Source organism: Bos taurus, chromosome 19 (genome assembly GCF_002263795.3).
Source record: "Bos taurus isolate L1 Dominette 01449 registration number 42190680 breed Hereford chromosome 19, ARS-UCD2.0, whole genome shotgun sequence".
In the NCBI taxonomy this organism is placed as follows: domain Eukaryota; kingdom Metazoa; phylum Chordata; class Mammalia; order Artiodactyla; family Bovidae; genus Bos; species Bos taurus.
Window position 1 is genome coordinate 45,040,338 of NC_037346.1, and position 20,055 is coordinate 45,060,392.

General features: G+C 55.7%; 1 protein-coding gene across 4 annotated transcripts in view; it reads right to left on the bottom strand.

Annotated features, from left to right (window-relative positions):
- Positions 1–1,917: 1,917 nt before the first annotated feature.
- ARHGAP27 (Rho GTPase activating protein 27) overlaps positions 1,918–20,055 on the bottom strand; it is a 36,121-nt gene continuing 17,983 nt past the window's right edge. Inside the window, exons 1-16 of one of the 4 annotated variants that reach the window (NM_001102352.2) lie at positions 17,206–17,404; positions 12,477–12,881; positions 12,011–12,193; positions 11,746–11,826; positions 11,584–11,673; positions 11,161–11,228; positions 10,774–10,864; positions 10,177–10,281; positions 6,134–6,232; positions 5,046–5,151; positions 4,777–4,899; positions 4,605–4,703; positions 4,338–4,415; positions 4,072–4,206; positions 3,818–3,923; positions 1,918–3,712 (exon numbers count right to left, since the gene is read on the bottom strand). In NM_001102352.2, the coding sequence (NP_001095822.2) occupies positions 3,535–3,712; positions 3,818–3,923; positions 4,072–4,206; positions 4,338–4,415; positions 4,605–4,703; positions 4,777–4,899; positions 5,046–5,151; positions 6,134–6,232; positions 10,177–10,281; positions 10,774–10,864; positions 11,161–11,228; positions 11,584–11,673; positions 11,746–11,826; positions 12,011–12,193; positions 12,477–12,881; positions 17,206–17,262 (2,004 nt within the window). In that variant the 5' untranslated portion in view covers positions 17,263–17,404 and the 3' untranslated portion in view covers positions 1,918–3,534. Of the gene's footprint in view, positions 3,713–3,817; positions 3,924–4,071; positions 4,207–4,337; positions 4,416–4,604; positions 4,704–4,776; positions 4,900–5,045; positions 5,152–6,133; positions 6,233–10,176; positions 10,282–10,773; positions 10,865–11,160; positions 11,229–11,583; positions 11,674–11,745; positions 11,827–12,010; positions 12,194–12,476; positions 12,885–17,205; positions 17,729–20,055 lie in introns of those variants that run through there. The other 3 variants (XM_024980547.2, XM_024980546.2, XM_024980545.2) reach the window with 3 other exon arrangements.

Sequence of the window (20,055 nt, forward strand, 5' to 3'; positions counted from 1 at the left end):
GAGCGACTTCACTTCTTCAGATTTCTGGTGGGCTCACAGTAGATGCTCAGACCGCATACAATAAGCTCTGCCACCAACCTGCCCTGTGACTTCAGGTGAGTTATGACATCTTTCCAGGAGCTTGCTCATTGGTAGGAGGTAATTTCTTTCCTGGTTTCTCTTTTAAAAAATACTAATTTATTTGGCACCGAGTCTTAGTTGCAGCATGCAGGATCTTTTAGTTGAAATACGCAGGACCTAGTTCCCTGACTAAGGATGGAACCCGGGCCTCCTGCATTGGGAGCTCAAAGTCTTAACCACTGGACCACCAGGGAAATCCCCACAGTAGGTGCTTTCTGAAGCTCCGCCTGGTGATAGAATGTGATGATTTTGGGACTTCCGTGTCTGTGACTACATTACTGAACACCCGCCAAACTCTTGGCAGGGTCAAAAACCTGGGGTGGGCTGGGATGGGGAGCTGACACTTCCCAAGACCTTCCTGCCCCAGGATCCTCCTGCCACTGTCCTGCCATGGGCCCCCCTTCATCGTGGTCCCAAGGCCCTGAGCATTCTGCCCTCTGCCGGCCTCTCCAGCCTCACCTCCCACCCATGCCCACTGGCTTTGTGGGCTTTGGTCACCATGGTCATCGCTCAGATTTTGTTCTCCCCACAAGCCTCCCTGCCTCAGAGCCTTTGCTCATGCTGTTCCCTCTGACTAGACACCCCTTCCCTTACTTCCTCACCCTGTTGACTCCTCTTCGTTCTCTAGTGCTTGGCTCAAATGTGACTTACGCAGAGGCATCTTGGGCCCCTGGGGGACAGTTACACCCCAGTGACACACCTTCAGAGCACCCTGCACTTTTCCCAGCTCCCATACAAACATGGTTAGTCAAGTAGTTGGCTGTTTAATATCCATCTAGTTCTGCCCATAGGCCTGTGAGAGGGGCCCCTGACCTGCCATGGGTCTCACTTTAGAAGGTTCTACTGTGGTATTGGAAAAGACTCCTGAGAGTCCCTTGGACAGCAAGATCAACCAGTCAATATTAAAGGAAATCAACCCTGAATACTCATTGGAAGGACTAATGCTGAAGCTGACGTTCCAATACTTTGGTTACCTGATGCAAATAGCCAACTCGCTGGAAAAGATACTGATGCTGGGAAGGACAAAGGGTAGGAGGAGAAAGGGGTAAGAAAAGACGAGATGGTGGGATGGCATCACAGATTCAATGGACATGAACTTGGACAGACTCTGGGAGATAGTGAGGGACAGGGAAGACTGGCATGCTGCAGTCCATGGGGTTGCAGAGTTGGACACGACTTTGCGACTGAACAACTCTGGACATTCTCTGTGCCTCTCCCCCCAGAATGAGGACTCTGTGGGGTCCCCTTAGAGCCCAGGCCCATCCCTTTAGACCATGCTCCCGACATGTGGGACCCCATGTCCCTTCCCTCAGAGTGTGGACTGTGTGGGGTGACCAGGGACAGCAGTTTGCACTCATGGTTGGAATGTCCACATGTGTCCCTCTCCTTGGGCCAGGATGCCCTGAGGGTGGGAAGATTAGGGGTGGGGCTGGGTTGAGAGCAGAGCCAAAGAAGTTAATGTTAGAACCTGGCTTTCCAGGTCATTGTAAAAGCATATTTGTCAGAGTAGGAGAATTACAACATCCCTGGTGGTCCAGTGGTTAAGAGACAGCCTGCCAATGCAGGGACGTGGGTTCCATCCCAGGTCTGGGAAGATGCCATCGGGCAACTAAGCCTGGGGGCCACAACTACTGAGTCTGCGTGCTGTACAGCCTGTGCTCGGCCACAAGAGCAGACAATGCAATGAGAAGCCTGTGTACCGCAACTAGAGTAGGCCCCGCTCTCCGCAACTAGAGAAAGCCCAAGCACAGCAATGAAGATCCAGAACGGCCAAAATAAATAATTAAATAATAACAATAACAAACAGGAGAATATTTTTTTTTAAAGTTAGACAACAAAGTAGGAGAATAGAACACATTCTATCGATTCAGCTTGATTGGTAACTTTACAAGATGTTGATGTATGTATGGTATGAAACCTTCATTTGTACTCTTGCCCCAGGCCTGCTGGCATCAGGGGTGGGCTTGGGTCAGTCCCACCCACCAGGCCAGAAGCTCCACCAGGGAGGCAGTGTGCGGTACCCCTGCCCCAGAGCACAGTGCCGGGCACAGAAAAGCAGATAATAAATATTGGCTGCGAGAAATGAGTGAGATAATCCAAGTAAGATGCTTGGCGTGGTGCAAATGTCAATAAATATTAGCTTCTGTTGTTTGAACGCATGAACGGGTGGGTGGGGGAAGGAGGCTGAGGCCCATAAACTGAGGTGGTTTGTGTCAGAAGGGAAGGGGGGCCGATGACGCCGGGGTCGGGTTCGCACTTCCTTTCCTGAGGTCAAGCCTGCCTTCCCCCTACCCTGCAGTCTTTCCCAGTTCTTCACAGCAAGGTGGGCACTAGGGAGGTACACGGGACAGCAAGGGCACTGAGAAGGCTCCTGCCAGTGCTGTTATTCCTCCCCCCAGAGAAGAACAGCTGCGGCAGACTCCCTCTTTGCCCTCAGGGACGTTCTCAGACAGAACCCACCAGCTTAGTTTCACTGCCTTACCCATAAGGCAGTGCTGTTGAGCGGGGGTAGCTGAAAGGACTGATGGCACCTTCACAGGAAGCTGTGCTCTGGTGTGACAGAAGGCTGAGCTGGGGAGTCCAATCACCCACCAGACCCTGAAGTCACTTTGCCTCTGTAAGCCTCAGTTTCCTCATCTGTCAAATGGGATTGTGAGTAGAAATGGTGTGTGTCAAGTGGCAGGTGCAGGGTACACATTTAGTGACCAGGAAGAACCCTCGCACAGAGCACAAAATGGATCAAGGGAGGGCAGAGACCCAGAACTCCAACTGGGAAAGTGGATGAAAATGGTGCACAGCCAGCCAGTGGCTAAGCCTGGCAGGAGCTTCAGCCCAGAGGCCTGGGGAAAAGCAAGTTCAGCTGCCCACTGGATCGGTCAGTCCTGTTTCCGCAGCAGGGAAGCTGTCACTTGCTGCTTCATGATGGCACAGTGCCGCGCACAGGGCCGGGGACCCTCAGGGTCTCCGTGAAGGCCTCCACCAGGTGCAGGCCTGATGAAACCAGGAGTGCCCTCGGCCACGTCCCCGTGGCATCAGCGGCTGTCCCCAAAAACTCGCCCCCACCCTGCATCCTCGCACGTGCCCAGTAGGTAGCGCTGTGGTAAAGAACAGACCCCAATTAACCTCCGAACAGGCCAACTCGGGCGCGGGGCGGGGTGGGGGTGGGGGTGTGGGGGGGTGGGTAGGAACCCCCACAGTTTGAGAACTGCCCATAAGGGGTCACCATACCCTCAGAACCGAAGGGGTGCAGAACTCGCAGCCGCCTACGGTCTGAAGGGAGGGGAGGTCTCAGAGATAAACAGTCTAGCCAGAGATAAACAGTCTAGCTGAGTGGCCTCCAGCTGCCCATGCAGGACCACTGTCGCCGCCCCCACTTCCAGGTCCAGCAGCTGGGGTGGGGCTGGGGGCCCGCGGTCAGTGCGGCGGGAAGATGTCCGAGCACTGCTGTAGGATGAGCTCCACCACCTGATTCTGGAACACCATGGTCATGGGCATGCTGGCTTCCTCCGTCTCGGGCCGCAGCAGCGTGGGCCCGAAGACTATGGCCACGTTCTGCACTGACATGCGGTTCCGTTCTCCGTGCTCAATCACCCTGCAGCGGGGGTGGAGGGTTGGAATCAATGCCCAGAGCTGGGGGGAAAGGGGTCGGGTCCCCTCAGGCCCGCCTCCCCATTCCCGCGCAGCTCCCCGCGCTCACCGGCACAGGTGCTGGAAGAGCACCCGCAGCGTGTCGTGATTAGGGGCGGGCAGCGAGCGCACCAGGTCCCGCACACAGCGGAAACGCGTGGCCGGATCCTGTAGCTCTGGGTAAGGGTCGGGTCAGAGGGAGGAGAGAGGGGAAACAGAGGGGGCTGACTTCGGTATTTCGGGGGTCTGGTCACCACAGGAGCGTGCGTGAGGCAGCCCAGCCCCACCTGTACCCTATCCACCCCACCTCCCCCAGGCACTCACTGATGGCCGCGAGGAACTGGCGGAAGTGTGAGAAGGGGAAGAGGGGCTCGGGCAGCTCTCGAAAGAAGAGCTTCAGGGCGCCGGTGATAACATGAACGTCCTCCCAGTGCCCGTCTTCCAGGTCCAGACGTTCATCTGCGGCGGGAGGTCGGGAGGCGGGGCGGGGGGCGGGGGGGGGGGTGGGATACGGGGAAGGAAGAAGAGGTGGTCAGCTCGTTCCTTCAAGCGCCTGCAGGCCTGGGGCAGGGCCACGGGGCGGGCCTCACCGTGGTCCACCTTATAGCGCAGCTTCTGGATGGTGGCCAGGTTTCCACTGATGCGGTACAGACCGTCGATGTCCAACCCTGGAGCGGAGGGAGGCGCTGACCCCGGGTTCAGTGGGCTGGCGCTAAAGCCCTTGCTCTGATTCCTGCTCGGAAGCTCTCCTTTCCCCCTCGACCCAGAGCCCCACCCCCTCCCTGGAGGTCTCCGTCTGGGGTTCTGGAAGGAGGCCTTCAGGCTCCGGGAATGCCTGGCCCAGCGCGGTTACATACCCCGGGCCTCGACGGCGCGGATGCTCTGCTGCACAAAGCGCGGCACTGAGCTCTTCTCGCGCTCACACAGCTCGGCCAGCGGACAGCCGAACACCTGGTCTGGGGGAGAGGCTTGTCAGCGCCGCCTCGGCCCTGGGCCACTGGCGCCCCGCTCTTCGGGTCCCTCGGGTACCTTTGATGTAGCCCTTCTCCCGCAGCGACTGCAGCGTGGGCCGCCTCAGCAGGAACCTGAGGAGCTTCTGTCGGACCTTGCTGACGTCACCCTCCAGGCCTCCGGGCCCCGGGGTGGACGGTGCTGCCCAACGCCAATGGGAACACGAGGGCTGGGTCAGTCGTTGGCACCATGGTTGAGCGGCCCTACGGCCCCAGCCCGGTGGTCACCACTCCCCTTAAGGATGTCTGCCATCCGCCTCCACCCGCCTCACCCCGACCCAAGCACACCTGCACCAGGCCGTGGCTCATCCTCCTGCCAGCTTCCTAGGCGCTCACTGGACCTAAAGTCCACGCCGCTGTTCTCACTTTCCTCCTCGGGAGGCAGGTCTGCGGACTAGAATCACACAATCTCAGAAAGGCAGAGCTTGGGGCCAACTGGCTGGGGCCAGGGGGTGGGGTGGGGGGATTCTTCTGGGATGGGGTGAGGGACTGAAATGCCCTCCCAGCAGGACTGAAGACCCCTTGGCAGAGAATTCTCTGTTCCCTTACCCAGGTCAACTCAGCTTTACTTCCATCAGGGAACCCCATTCACGCCCCCTCTTAGCTACATGGAGCCCTCCAGGTGTTGGACAGGCATCCTGTTCTCCCCCACCTTTTCTCATCCTGACTGCCCCTACCCACCTCCTGGTTCCTGGTCCCCTTTCACCACCATTTTCCTTAGCTCTTCTGTACACACTCCACTAGGTCAGCATTTCGAAATACATGGCTCCCAGTTCAATTTTGCAGTGTGAGCTGGGACCAGAGCACTGCCAACCACCTCACCAGTATCACCTTTCTGGATCTGGATTCCTACCATTATTAATACAGCCAAGCAGGGCATCCAGTGTTGCCTATTTCCTTAATAGGGAATTAAGGATCAAAAAGCCCCAGGCTGTTTCCAGGTGAAGAACTGTCAGAGTGGGCCTGCCCCATCTCTACTTATGCAATTGATATATTGAACTTAAAAAAATGGTAGACCCATCAATTCAGTCCTTTTAAATGATATCTTCTGGTTTCAGCCTTTCTTTCCAGCCTGAGGTTGTTTACCAGAGTATTTACTTTTCTCCTGTCTCAGTGTGGAATGGGTCACTACTCTAGGATATGTTCACCTGGACAGGTGTCCCGTAGGGCCAACCCCAGGGGCTGGATTCACTTACTTAAGAAAAGCTGTTTCTTCAGCAGCCCATCTGCATCTGCAGAGAGGACTACTTACCTACCAGTGTCATGGAGCTCCCAGTACCCAAGTGGAGGGCCTCACCCACAGTGGGCACAGCTGCCCTGCATAATGGCTGGCCAACCCCTCCCCACCAGCCCTGGCAGCCCCCAGCTCTGCATACCATCTCCTGGATGCCCTGGGTGATGGCACTGTGCCAGGTGCTGATGATGGCCTCCGAGTCATGCTGGATCAGGTATTCTGAGCCATCTCGGCTCCGAAGCTGGTGGGACACAAGTCACTCAGTCATCTCTGGTTCCCTGGGTCTGCCCCAGGGCTAAGCCCCAAGGGGGATACAGGGGTAGAGGTGATCTATTGCTGTCTCCAGGAACTCAAAGACTAATAGAGCCAGGGCCTCTCCCCAAGCCAAGGTATTCCACCTCTTTAAAGAAGTAGGTAACAGCATCTCTGTGTTACAGATGGGCAAACTGAGGCTCAGTGAGTTTAAGCAACTTCCTTGAGGACACACAGCTAGTGACTGATGGAGCGAGGATCTGCGTGCAGCAGAACTGCATGGCTTAGCCATCTGGTGTGCCTTCCCTTACCCCATCCTGCCTCCCCATGGGAGGCCTACCCAGAGCACCAGCCAGCAAAAAATCAATGAAAGGAACTCCATGTGGGAGGCCCCAAAGCCACTATTCTACACTACTGAGTTGCAAGCAGATATTAACAGCCTGCGTTCTTTATCAGTTGACTGCTGTTTCTATAACGAAGTCTACAAAAAACAAGGCTAACTTGGATGGATCTCTCCTCGGCCTCTGGCTCTGAGAACCAAGCCTTCAAGGTGGATGGGAATGGTTGGTGGCTGCAGCTCATACCAGCCCTGCCTTTGGGTCCTGTGAGAGAGTCAGAGTCAGCAAAAACTGTCTGAGGGTCTTCCCTGGTGGTCCAGCTAAGAATCTGCCTTGCAATGCAGCAGACACTAGTTGGATCCCTGGTCTGGGTACTAAGATCCCCCATGCAGCAGAGCAACTAAGCCCATGCACCCCAAGTAGAGAGTCCATGCTCCTCAATGAAAGATCTGATATGACACAACGAAGAACCTGTGTGCTGTAACTAAGACTCGACACAGCTGAATAAATAAATAAATAGATAAAACTGTCTCAGACAGGTTATAGCTTCCAGACTTAGTGCAGTGCTTTGGCTGTCTAATTATTTAACTTAGACTTGAATGGGGAGAAGGCAATGGCAATCCACTCCAATGTTCTTGCCTGGAGAATCCCAGGGACAGGGGAGCCTGGTGGGCTGCCGTCTATTGGGTCGCACAGAGTTGGACACGACTGAAGCGACTTAGCAGCAGCAGCAGCAGCAGACTTTAATGGAATTTAAAATGCTTTCAAAGGCAAAACAAAACAAACCTGCATGTTCTACTCCATCCTCCTCCCTGCAAAGACCAGAGAACCTTCAGTGGGCAGAGAGCGCAACTTCATTCTAATCTAAACTGAGAGGGGCCCTATCTGTTATTCCAGAGAACAAATGGCCTAACAATGCTTCTAAAACAATTGCCATTCTTTTTGGCAGCTGTCTCAAAAGCGGTAATCAGTTCACATTCAAGTTTCACATGGAAGGCAAATCTGTCTAGTTATGTATCTATATATTGTACAAGACATGCATTCTGCTGACTGCACAGGCAGGCAGAACTCAAGCCAGCTATTGTCAGGGGCCACCAGGACAACTAGGAAGACTGGCCATCCTCGATGATACAGTATTTAGGGCGGTCTCCTAAAAAAGGGCTTCCCAGGAGGCACTAGTGGTAAAGAATCTGCCTGTTAATGCAAATGAGATGAAAGAGTTCTATATCTGGGTCGGGAAGATCCCGTGGAGGAAGACACGGGAACCCAGCCCAGTATTCTTGCCTGAAGAATCCCATGGACAGAGAAGCCTGATAGGCTACAGTCCATAGGATTGAAAAGAGTTGGGCACGACTGAAGTGACTTAGCATGCATGCATACTTGAGAAAAATCTTTAGTTGCCTACAGGTGGCAGGCTTCCCTGATAGCTCAGTTGGTAAAGAATCTGCCTGCAATGCAGGAGACCCTGGTTCAATTCCTGGATTGGGAAGATCCCCCTGGAGAAGGGTTAGGCTACCCACTCCAGTATTCTTGGGCTTCCCTTGTGGCTCAGCTGTAAAGAATCCATCTGCAATAAGGGAGACCTGGGTTCGATCCCTGGGTTGGGAAGATCCCCTGGAGAAGGGAAAGGCTACCCACTCCAGTATTCTGGCCTAGAGAATTCCATGGACTGTATACCCATGGGGTCACAAAGAGTCAGACACGACTGAATGACTTTCACTTTCACTTTTTTTCCACCCCAGTGGAGGGAAGATGACTGCCAGCCAGTGGGAAGCAGGGGACTCCAGGATTTCCATTCCAGACTGTCAGCCTTCCTGTCAGCTTGAGGCGCTTCCAACAGCACCATCTGCCTTCTGGTCTTTGCCAGAAAAGACAACTCAGAAGTGTCTACTCTGAAACTTTCATCAAAAACCCAGTCAGAGAGGTGACATTCAGAGAGTACTGTTTGAAGACTTTCCCTCCAGTTCAAATATGATGTCCCTCCTCAATCTGATGTTCACAACAGACAAAGCTAGTCGATCATAGAGCTCTACTCGGTGGAGCCTGGGGAAGCCTCCAGACCTACTGATCAGAGCTCAGGAGATACAACTGGTTTCCAGTTCTGCTCTGTGGATTATTGTTGTTTAGTTCCTAAGTCATGTCATACCCCATGGACTGTAGTCTGCCAGGATCCTCTGTCCATGGAATTCTCCAGGCAAGAATACTGGAGTGGGTAGCCATGCCCTCCTCCAGGGGATCTTCCTGACTCAGGGATCGAACCCACGCCTCCCGCATTGGCAGGCAGATTCTTTGCCACTGAGCCATCAGGGAAGCCCCTGCTCTGTGGATACTCTGGTTCTAAAACTGAGTGAAGGTGGGTGAACCATCATTAAACAACACACTCAAGCTCCTTGCAGAATTGCTTTTTCTGAGCTGAAATGGAAGGTCATGCATTTTTTGGCTTTCAGCAAATGTTACCTGAAGCAACCCGAAGAGTCCCTTACTAAACTAGAAGAGCTGCACACTAAAAATTTCTTCTAGAGCCAAGGGTTAGGAAAATGCTTTGATTTCCCTCAAAATCTAGAATGGTTTTCCCCTCACTCCCCTGACCCAATAATGAGAGCCATGTTTCACTTTGGCTGCCAGGAAACGAGGAGCTGACTTATTTCAGCAACAGTAACCTTAGTATCTGTACATCCCCTGTTTCCTAATCCCACTCCACACTGCCCTCTTCCTCTAACTTGTTTTTCCTGCTCCTGGCTTTTCAGTAGCTTTTACCACCTCACCTATATGCATTTTCATTGTGAGCTGCCTCAAAACACTTGGAGAGTGAGGTGAGAGTGCTTGACTTGGAGAGTGAGGTGAGAGTGCTTGCCTATTTAATTTCTCAGTCATGTCTGACTCTTTGCTCCCCATGGACTGTAGCCCACCAGGCTCCTCTGTCCCTGGAATTTTCCAGGCAAGAATACTGGAGTGGGTTGCCACTTCCTGTTCTAGGGGATCTTCCCAATCCAGGGATCGAATCCACATTTCTTACGTCTCCTGCATTGGCAGGCAGATTCTTTACCACTGTGCCACCTGGAGAAGCCCAGGTGAGGATAAGAGTAGTTTAAAAACAAGACAACACATGGACAGTGGCCTGAGAGGCAATTGCCTGGGCCCCATCTGGCCTCTCTTCCTGAGGGGGAGCCTGAGAAATGTGTCCACTGCCCTGCCCTGGTTTATTCACTTCCGATTGGAAGCTGGGCTCTAACCAGCCAGAGGAGGTGTCTCAGCCTATCAGTTTGAGTAGGGGGGACCCAGCATCTCCTGTCTGTCTCAGGCCAAAGCAGTGGGATGAGGAGTGCCCTTCCAGACATGACAGTGTTATTCCCCAGGGACCTCTACTCGGGGACAAAGGGCTCCAGGGAGCTCTGCTCCTGGAGAAGGAGCTGCAGAATCCTGATGCCAGAAAACACTGTGGACAGATTCCCAAGGTGGGGACAGCTTTGGTTTTGAGGCCCGAGAATTCCAGCCTTAGCTCTGCCAGGGTCCCCCTGCTCAGGGGGGACCTGCTTAGTGAGGACCCTAAGCCATCAGTAGACTCCCTCTCCTCCTCCTCACCCCCACCACTCACCTCCAGCACATTCTTCTTGCTGGATTTGTCTTTGGGGGCCCAGGTGAGAGAGGCCCCCTTCAGGTCCACTGTGAATTCAGGGGTGGAGAGCTTGGAAGGCTGCCTCTGCGAAGGGAAAAAGGGTTGGGTTTCAGGACGCCTGCAGCTCAGCTCCGGCCTGTCACAGCATCCTGGCTCCAATCCACCAGGCTCCCTTGGCTCTAGGCACAATGAGGGTCATGGCTCTGGAGGCAAGAGACCCAAGAGTTCCTAGAACCATGGAGCCTGGGGGCTGGCTGGTTGTTTGCTATCTGCCCACCTAGGAGAGGAAAGGAAAAAGGAGTGTAGTCCCATCTCTGCGAGCAGGTGTATCTGGTTTCCAGTCTCCCTGCCCACCAGGCTGGAGCTGTCCATCCTCAAGGACTGGTTCCCACACCCGACGTGACTGGACATGCTTGTCCTGGGGTGATCTGCTCTCATTGCCCCTGCCAAGGCCCAGCTCCCTGGACCCTCACATTCCATGGTCTCAGACCTAGCCTTCGGCAAACTTGATTAAGCAAAGCCCCTCGGGAGTCAGAGCAGATGGGGTGGCCCCTGCCCTGGAGGTCCGGGCCTTACCAAGCCACTGGCAGCTGAGTTTTTCGAATCTTTGAAGAAAGTCAGGATTCCACCCTCCAGCACTGTCCAGGAGGCACTCCAATGCTTCTTCCTGGGTAGGGGCAGTGGTGGCAGGGCTTGGGTTGGTCCTGGGTTGAGGCGCCCCCCTTCCACCCTCAGGATCAGGGCACAGAGTTTAAGAACACAGCTTGGAGCACCCAGTCATGAGAGGTGGACTCCCAGGGCTAACACCTGGCAGTCAAGGGGCCTTGGGCAAGTCATCTCTCTGTGCCTCAGGGTCCTCGCAGGACCTCATAAAGGGTTAATAAGAGTTTGGCATATAGGAGGTGCTCAGTGAACATCATCATTAAGGCCCACCGCGGGGTCTGGAGGCAGCTGAGCTCTCACCGGAGCCGCTTTCCTTTGTCCACTATCTTGGTGCGATGGAGCACGCCTGCCTTGTCCAGAGTCTTGATCTTAAGAGAAAGAGGGCGAAGGAGGAGGTAGTTAAGGGGAGGAGCCACTCTCCCTCACAGGAGCCAGCAGCTCCTCACAGGTCGAGTCTGAGTCTCCACTGAACCCTCTTTGCTGGCACCTGGCCAGTGGTGGGGGGTGCCTGCTTCCACAGAAGCCGCAGCAGCAGGAGAGACATCCTACCAGCCCCCAGCCTGTCCAGCTCTGAGTCTGGGATAACCCAGAACCCAGGTTCCTTTAGCCCAGGGTAGTGCTTGGGCCTATGGTGATGTGCCTCCAGACCTAATCGCAGAACCTCCAGAAACACCCCAATTTTTCTGTGGGGTCCTGCCAGGTCCTACATGCCCCCTCCCTTACCTTCTCCTCTGGGGGGGTGGCCTGGGCTGGGGTCTCACTGTTCTGGTTGGATTTGTGGCTGTTTCGAGGGGCAGGGACAGGGACTGGGACCTGGAAAGAAAGACACTGTCATATTGAGCCCCCTCCTCTCTCCCAGGCACTCTCCTTTCCCCAGTTGGTTACCTGGGGCAGGGCCCACTGAACGGAGGCGTCATCTGGATTGTAGAAGTAAGTCTTCCCATGTTGGTTCTCCAGCCTCACCCACTGTGGGGAAAGGGATGGTCAGGCCGCTTAGTTCACAGGATAGGGGAACAAAAGTTTCCCTCCAGAGCCCAACCCCGCCCCAAGGAGTCTTGGGCTGGCATGGAACCCATGCGGGAACTTCAGTATAGAGTGGTAAGGGAAGCGACCCCACGACAGTCTGCACCCATCTGCCCGCTGCCCCTACCTGTTCTTCGGTGATGTTGTTGGTGTATACCGTCTGCCCATCTGGGCTCACATGGCAAGACCAGCCTGGGGGTGTGACAAAGGGAGAGGCGGGGCCAGGCTCACTGAAGGAGCCCACGGGGGAATAGTCTTCCTCTGGGTAACTGGTCAGCAAATCAGGGTAGTCCGTCTCAGGGGTGGGGGGCTGCAGGGAGCAGAAGAGCCAGAAATTCTCAGAGCCAGAATTTCTGGCGCCCCGCCCTTTCGGCCCAGGCCACGCCCCCCACCCTAGTTCTCCCGAGCTGAGAGGGATGGGGTCAAAGGCGCTCAGTGATAGCCCCACCCACCAAGGCCCCTCCCTCTCAGTCCCCAGGGCTGTGGGCAGGACGGGGGGGGGGGGGGGGGGGGGGCGGGTCAGAGGCCCTGAAAGTCAGCCCCGCCCATCCTGACAAGGTCCCGCCCACTTCGAACGAGGCCCCGCCCCTCACCCTCTGGTTGCTGGGGCCCAGGCCCGGCTGCATCTCCTGCTCGTCCTCCAGCTGGTCCTCTAACTCGTCCTCCCAAGCCGTCTCTCCCGTCAGCGAGTTGTAGAAGAACACCCTGTGGCTCTCCTCATCCCAGTACTGGCCCCACTCGGTCTCGAGGCTCTCGTGGCTGCCCACCGAGGCCGGGGACGTGGCCGGGCTGGCGGCGCCCTCAGTAGCCTCGAAGGGCGACTCCCAGGTGGTCACGCCCGTGTCCGGGTTGTAGTAGTAGGGGCGTCCGGTGCCCGCGTCCGTGTGTGTCTCCCACACCGAGTCTCCCACACCGCGAGGGGCCGCGGAAGCGCGGGGCAATGTGGCCGGAGGCTGCCTCTCTACGTTCGCGTACACGGGCTCCGGGGGCTCGTCCACCTGCTCGAGGAGGAAGGAGACGTGACCTTCGGGGCTGCTCAGCGGTCACATTGTCCCCACTCGCACACTCGCCACTCGGCAACTTTCAGCAAGTCTCAGCACCTCTCGGCCTCGGTTCCCCCAAATGCAAAATGTGTGCCTTGCCCTCGCTCCGGAAATCGTAGTGAAGAGAGAATGAGGACTTGTTCAGGAAAGTGCTTTGTAAAATATGAAGTGCCCCAGAAGCGTGGGGCAGCTACATTAATTATTAACAATAGTAAAATACTAACAGCTAAATTCTCCCAGCTGCACACTCACAGGTGTGAGTCAAAGACTGGAACAGAGAAATGGCCTCAGGATACTTGAGGGCGGGGCCCTGCTGCCTTCTACAACCCCCACCAAGAACACCCAGCCCTCCCTCCTCCTTCTCCAAAAAAGCTCCGGAACTGGAACCCACACTGCCTCTGGTTTTGGATTTGGAGCTGACACTTCCCCAGTACAGGAATTGCAGACCTCAGAATCCATTCCAGATGAGAGAGAGAGAAGGAAGGGCCAAAAAAAAGGGTATGCGTCTCTCCCCACCCTACCAAAGCAAAGTGAAGTGGGAGAGACAGGCGGGGTCAAGAGCCAGATCCGCCCACTTTGGCTAGGCACGCCCCCCCGCGCCCACCTCGCCCGGCAACCCTTACCCTCTGCAGGGTCCAGTTACACAGAGTATAAACCTGGTCATGCTTGACGGCTTCAGGGCGCCCTGCTGCCTGCTGGGCAAAGTCTAGGCCCTTACCAGGGCACCAGAGGCCGTCCATCACCGGACTGTCTTCCCCCCTATATTTCCTGCCACTCCTGGCCCTTACCTTGAACTTTAAGCTCCAGCAGCACCCAGTTGCTAGAGGCCCCCACCCTCTCTGCTGTGTCTGCTACAGACCTCAGCTCATTCACACCCTGAACCTCTCCCTACCCCCTTTCTCACCTGGCTGACTCCTATTCCTCCTTTAGGACTCAGCTCAGGTGTCAGGTTTAAGATCTTTCCTGAGATTTCTCCTGTGTGACCACCACACCCAGCCTAGTACCCATTAGAAAGAAAAATAATGACACTATCAAACTCCAGACAGCAGAATAGCATGAGATTAATACTGTGTTCTAAGAATGCCTAATGTTATAAGGGAAAAGCATATTTCAAAATGGTAAACTCGGGGACTTCCCTGGTGGTCTAGAAGAATCCACCTTCTCATGCAGGGAACAAAGATTTGAACCCTGTTCAGGGAACTAAGATCCCGCATGCCAAGGGGCAACTAAGCCCATGTGCCACAACTACTGTGCTCAAGGGCTTTAAAGCCCATGAGCCCCAACTAGAGAGAAGCCTGTGCACCCACATGCCATAATGGAGATGCTGTGTCCTTGCTGCAACTAAGACCCGATGCAGACAAATTAAAAAAAATTTTTTTTTAATAGTAAACTTAGCACAATTTCCATTTTGTATTTTTAAAGTAACTCTCCAAAATGTTAACAGAGGTTATCTCTGGGTTGTGTAATTATAGGAACTGGGTTTGGTTTTGTTTCATTTTTTCTTTTTTGCAGCAACAATTTTTTTTTTTTGGACAATAAATCTCTTTAAAACAACAAATCATAGAAGTTCCTCCATTTCTGTAACACCTTCATTCAGCTATAAACTACTCAAGAGGGGAAGTGCGTCCTGCTCAATGCAACCTCACTGGGCCTGCAAAAGCATCCATTTGGCCAGCAAAGATCTGCCTGCTCTGTGCCAGGCACAGGTCTGGGCACTGGGAATGCAGCCGTGGACAATCAGACACAAATCTGCCCTGGTGGGGCTGCTACACTAGTGCACACGCGTGTGAATGGTGTGTGGGGTGGGGAAGGAACCCAGCAGAGTGGTAAGGAAATGCACTGCACCTCGGTGATGACTGCTGCTGACAAGAAAGCAAAAATAGAAGGGGGTGTTACCAGTTTAGATGGTGTGACGGGCCCCAGGCCTGGAGGTGGCAAGAAGACTTGAGCATTCCTCCCAGTCCACTCTGCTCCCTCGCCCCACGAACTCCTGTCTGGCTGAAATGGGACCTTCCAAACCACTTCTTTTTTCTCTGTCCACAACAGCTCTCCTGTGGCATCCTGTATTCCAACCACACCAGCCTGCTGACCCTCCCCCAGACACAAAAGGCATCTTCTTAATCAGTGCTCCCCCCGCCACCCCTGACCTGTGCCTTTGCTCCAGATGTTCCCACACTCTGGAACCTGCCCCCCGCCCCCACCCCACCCTCACCCCCGCATCTCAATTCCCTGTCTGTCCAAGTCCTGATCCTCTGCTGGTGCTCAGCTCACAAGTCTCACCTGGGGGAAGTGTGTTCCCTCCGGTGAGAAGTCTAACCAGCTGGCACTCTGGTTAGTCATTCTGTTGGGCCCAATGGCATTCTGCCTTGGTGGTCCGTTCATCGTCCACCCATCTGTCTACCTTCTCTGTCCCCTCAAAGGCAAGAGATTCTTGATATCTAGACCCAGGATGATGTAACTGACCACAGCTGACCACCCAGCAGACAGTCCAATGCCCCGAGGCACACAGCCAATCCACCAGAAACACTCACTGCTTGAGTGAAAGTGATAGTCGCTCTTTGTGATCCCATGGACTGTAGCCCACCGGGCTCCTCTGACTATGCGATTCCCCAGGCAAGCATACTGGAATGGGTTGCCATTCCCTTCTCCAGGGGATATTTCCCGACCCAAGGATTGAACCTAGGTCTCCTGCATTACAGGCAGATTCTTTACAGTCTAAGCCACCAGGAAATGCAAGTCAATTCCATGCCAAACTTAGCAACAAACAAAAACCAAGCATACCTAGAACTTACGTGCCGAAACTAGAGAGTCTGTGAGCTGCAACGAAAGATCCTGCATGCTTCAACTAAGACCTGACACAGCTAAATAAATATTAAAAAAAAAAAAAAAAAAGAAACCCAAACACACCTGACACTACAGGAGAGACTGGGTTTAGCTCTGAGCAAGAACTTCCTGAAAATGAGCATTCAGGCACAGAAACCAGGAAAATCCTGGGGAGGGCAGGATGGAGGCAGTAGGTGGAGGCAGGTGGATAATCAGACATACCTCCTACCCACCCCAGCTGGACCCACTGAGGCAGTGACCTTGCTTGTCCCTGGGACAGGAGCTGGAAGGGAACCAATGAAGGAGACAGGCTTTTGGACATGGGGATTTCCACATGGCCAGGCTGCTGGCCTTGGCTGAGTCCATGGGGAGTCCCAGGCTGGTTGGGCTGATGGGAATCTTGTACAAGGAACATCCCCAGCTGGTACAGAGGAGATTTGGGAGGTAGACACTTAGCCCCTGCCCCGCCCCCCACCCCCACCCATGTGACAGGGCTGTCAGCAGGAAGAGAAGACACAGAATTACACCGTGGGGCTCCAGACTACAATCAGAGGCCAAACGGGGGCCAGGCAATGCCCCTTAGAGGGAAGTGCAGTCTAAGGATTGGCGCTGCCCCAGAGACACAGGCTGCCTGGGCAGGTTATGAGGGGCCTTCTTGTGAGGTAGGTGAGTGGAGTTCAACCCCTGCTAGGGTTGCCGCAGCCCTGCAGAAAGAGCTGGACTGAAGTAGCCCTGAGGCCCCTTCAAACTCTAGAACTCTCTGTACAGCGCCCACAGTGCTACTAATAAAACAGAGGTGGCTTCCTCTCCTGGCACAGTCTCAGCCAGGTGCAGACTGGCTCTTGGAAGCCAGGCAGAACCAAGCTCTCCAGGCCCTCAGGCCTTCCAGGGGGGAGCTCGGCCAGACTGGAGCAGGGCTGCCTCCCCACCCCCAACTCCTGGAGGCCCAGGCCAGATACAGACACAGCCTGTCCACAGGGCCTGCCTGGGGCACCAGGGGCTCTGGGGGCTCACACCCCAGGCAGGTGAGAGACACAGGGGACTCTGAATGGAAAAGAAGAAGTGGTCTCCCACCTCAGAACCAAGAACAGAGCCAAGAGGGCCCGGCTATCACCGCATCCAGCTACCCAGTTCCCCCAGCCCTCCAGCTGCTCTCATCACCAGTCTCCTCCCTTTGCCCACAAGCAGGTGACAGGCTTGCCCCTTTCTCCACGCCCCCGACCCCGTTCACCATCCCCAAGCGGATCACTGCCTCTCAGCATCCCTATGCCACCCCTGGGGAGACAAGTGGAGCCTCGGAGAAGGAAAGAGGAGAGAAGGCAGGAGTCCCAACCTCCGTGAGGCTCCCAGCTCCTGACTCTGCTCCCTGAGCTCGACAGGCAGCCCCTGGACCACACAGGCCCCTCTGCCATCCCCATCAGAGGCTGAGCTCACCCCCAGTGCCAGGGTCCCCTACCTGTCCCCGCAGGTCCCGACTCTGCCTCTTGGTCAGTTTGGCGGTGATGTCCACCATCCTGTCCCCTCTGAGCTGCTGGGATGCAGCCCTGGGAAGGCTTTGTGGGTGGAGTTAAGGGGCACAACCCCAGGACTGGCACAGGGCAACAGGGAAACAAGAAGTTGCCTTGAGATGGCGGGAGGCTGAGCCTCCAGCCCATTTCCTGTCAGGGCTGCGGAAGTGCTGCCTGAGACAGAGGCTGCCTGAGACAGGGTGGGGGTGCCTCCGGTCAGGGGTATTTTTATGTCCAGGGAAACCACAGACCACCCCACTCAGCGCTCTGATTACCAGTGAGTTTTGAATCCCAGGCCCAGACACAGGCATGGGGCAGGCTTCATGGAGGATGGCATTAGGCCCGCTGGTGGGGGAAGGGTGGGCTGCACAGATGGGGGCTGCTAGAGGGGGCAGCTGGAGCCTGAGCTGCAGGAGACTGGACAATGAATGGCCATCGACTCCCCTAACGCCCAGGGAGGATGTGATGGAAAAGAGGAAGCTTGTATGTGGAGGGGCGGGGGGGGGTGCGGGGGGGATAATCTCAAAGAGGAAGGGGTTTGGGCAGATATGGTCTCAGAGGGAGCTGGGTCCAGATCCCTCCAGCCACGTGGAAGACCAGAGGGGTTCTGACCACATCGCCATCTACTCGCCTGACCGCCTGGGTCTGCCTCCTGCAACCTTGGTCACCAGACGCATGTGTCCACCCCCACCGGTGTGCCCACACACGTGCACAAGTATGCCCAGGCCCCTTCCCCACTCTCCATGGACCAGAGAAAGGGGGCATGGACTAGCTCTCCCATCCTACCATGAGAGCTTCCTTCTAGCCTCTTGTCTCTTCACCCCTCAGCAGGTGGGTGCTCAGCAGGTGGGTGCTCAGAGGACACACCCTGTCCTGGGTGAGCAACTGTGGTCTGTCCTCCAAGCCCTTGGGTCCATCTTTCTTCATTAACCCCCTCAGAGGTGTTCCCTCCTCAGCCCCAAGTGCCCACCACCCGCCAGCCCGAAGGCACTCAGGCAGTGGCTAAACAGGAAGCTCTGACCTTTACCCTTCCACCAGGATCCCAGGGCCCTCATCTCACGTACCAGTCATCCTCTAGCCCAGAGCCCTGACTCTCCTTCCTCCCTGGCCCACATCCCCCGGGCTGTCCTCCCCTGCACCCACTGTGGGCTCAGCATGGGGACACCCAAGTAGAGCCAGGCCTGGCATGGATTCAGGGTGTGGGACACTTGGGGAGACCCCATCCAGAGCAAGTCTGGGGCCTGTGCCCTACTCTGCCCTCAGAGTTCCAGTACCATCTCTCTACCATCCCCTGTGCCCCAACCTAGAAGCCAGTGGCCCAGAGACACACTAATCCCCCCCGAGAGACCTGGAGTTCTCACACTTATAACACATATGACACGTCACTTTGTCTCCACCTGGAGGGCCAGGGGACACACACACACACACACACACACAGCCACCTAGAGAGGTGCAGTCAAGCCGGAAGACAGATGGGAAGAGCCACTGTAAATTCCAAGGCAGCTGAGCTACTAGGGAGGAGCTGGGGTGGGGAAGGGACAGAGGAGGACTGGGGTGGGAACCCAGGCCCTCGGCACTGCCCTGCAGGTGCAACTGGGGAGCAGCGTCTGCTTGCAGCAGAAACCAGGAGCGACAGGGTCTCCCCGAGGCAGAGGCCAGGAGTGACAGTGGCCGGAGGGGACTGGGACCACAGGAAAGGCAGCCAGCACCCCGCCCGCTGCCCCTCCTCTGTAAGAGGCCTGGCTCCCACACCTGAGCTCTCCCCCTGGGCTCTGGCCCCACCCTTCAGGGATGGAGCCAACCCCACACAGATCCGGCCAGTCTGGGTTACCGAGGAGGCTGCCCCTCCCCCAGTGAGAGGAGGTGGGGACCACGGCAGCTCCCCCGCAGGGTCCTCCTCGCTCACCACACCCTCATGCCTCCAGAGGCACACGCTGGGGGAGGAACAGAAGAAGCCAGCAGCACCTCACCCAACTTCCCAAAACCCTCACTGAAGTGTCAGGAGCAGGTGCCACCAGAAAATCCCTTCTGCTCTCTGGAGCCAGAAGCAAGGGAAATGCCTGCAGACCAGTGACTTAGCCCAGGGACTGGCGAGAAGGGCTGGATGGAGGAGGGGGGACAGGTCCTCCTTGGCTGACTCTGGGCCTGAGAGCCTACTTTCTGCCATCCAGCTGGGGTGGGCGGGGTGGGGCGGAAATGAATGGTGATCTTTGCCCCCAGGGACTTAGCCATGTACCGAACCGCCCGAGGTCTGGCGTCTGCCCCTCCTCTGAGCACACCTTCTCCAGGACAGAGTCCAGGTCTCACTCCGTACCCACCCCTAACCCAGAGCCACGCTGTCACCAACGTGCTGTGGGGAGGCTGGGGCTCAGCCAGCAGGGGTTCTCAAACCGTAGCCATGCCTGGCCCCGCCCCCCCCAGAGGCATCTAGTGTGATGAGATTCCGATCGTAAATGACCTGGGGTGACGTTCTTCTCCTGGAATTGGGGCAGAAGCTCCATTCAATTAAAAGGAAAAAAGAATAGAGCTGGAGTCCAGAATGGACTCCAGTCTTGTGTAGACTCTGCCTCAGTTTCTCTCTGGGAGACCCCTGGGATCTCTGGGCCTCAGTCTCTTTATTCAATAGGTTGTCATTCTCACCTCTCTCATAGGGTTGGTTGGTGTGAAGGAGCCAAGCTGATGCCCTAGTTCCCACACCCACTTGCAGTCTTGGGGAAGAGAGCTGGGTTACATTTCTGCTTTTCTTGACTTCGGGTTTTGAGTGAGTGCCCTTGGTTTTAGACTCTGCCCCTAGCCTC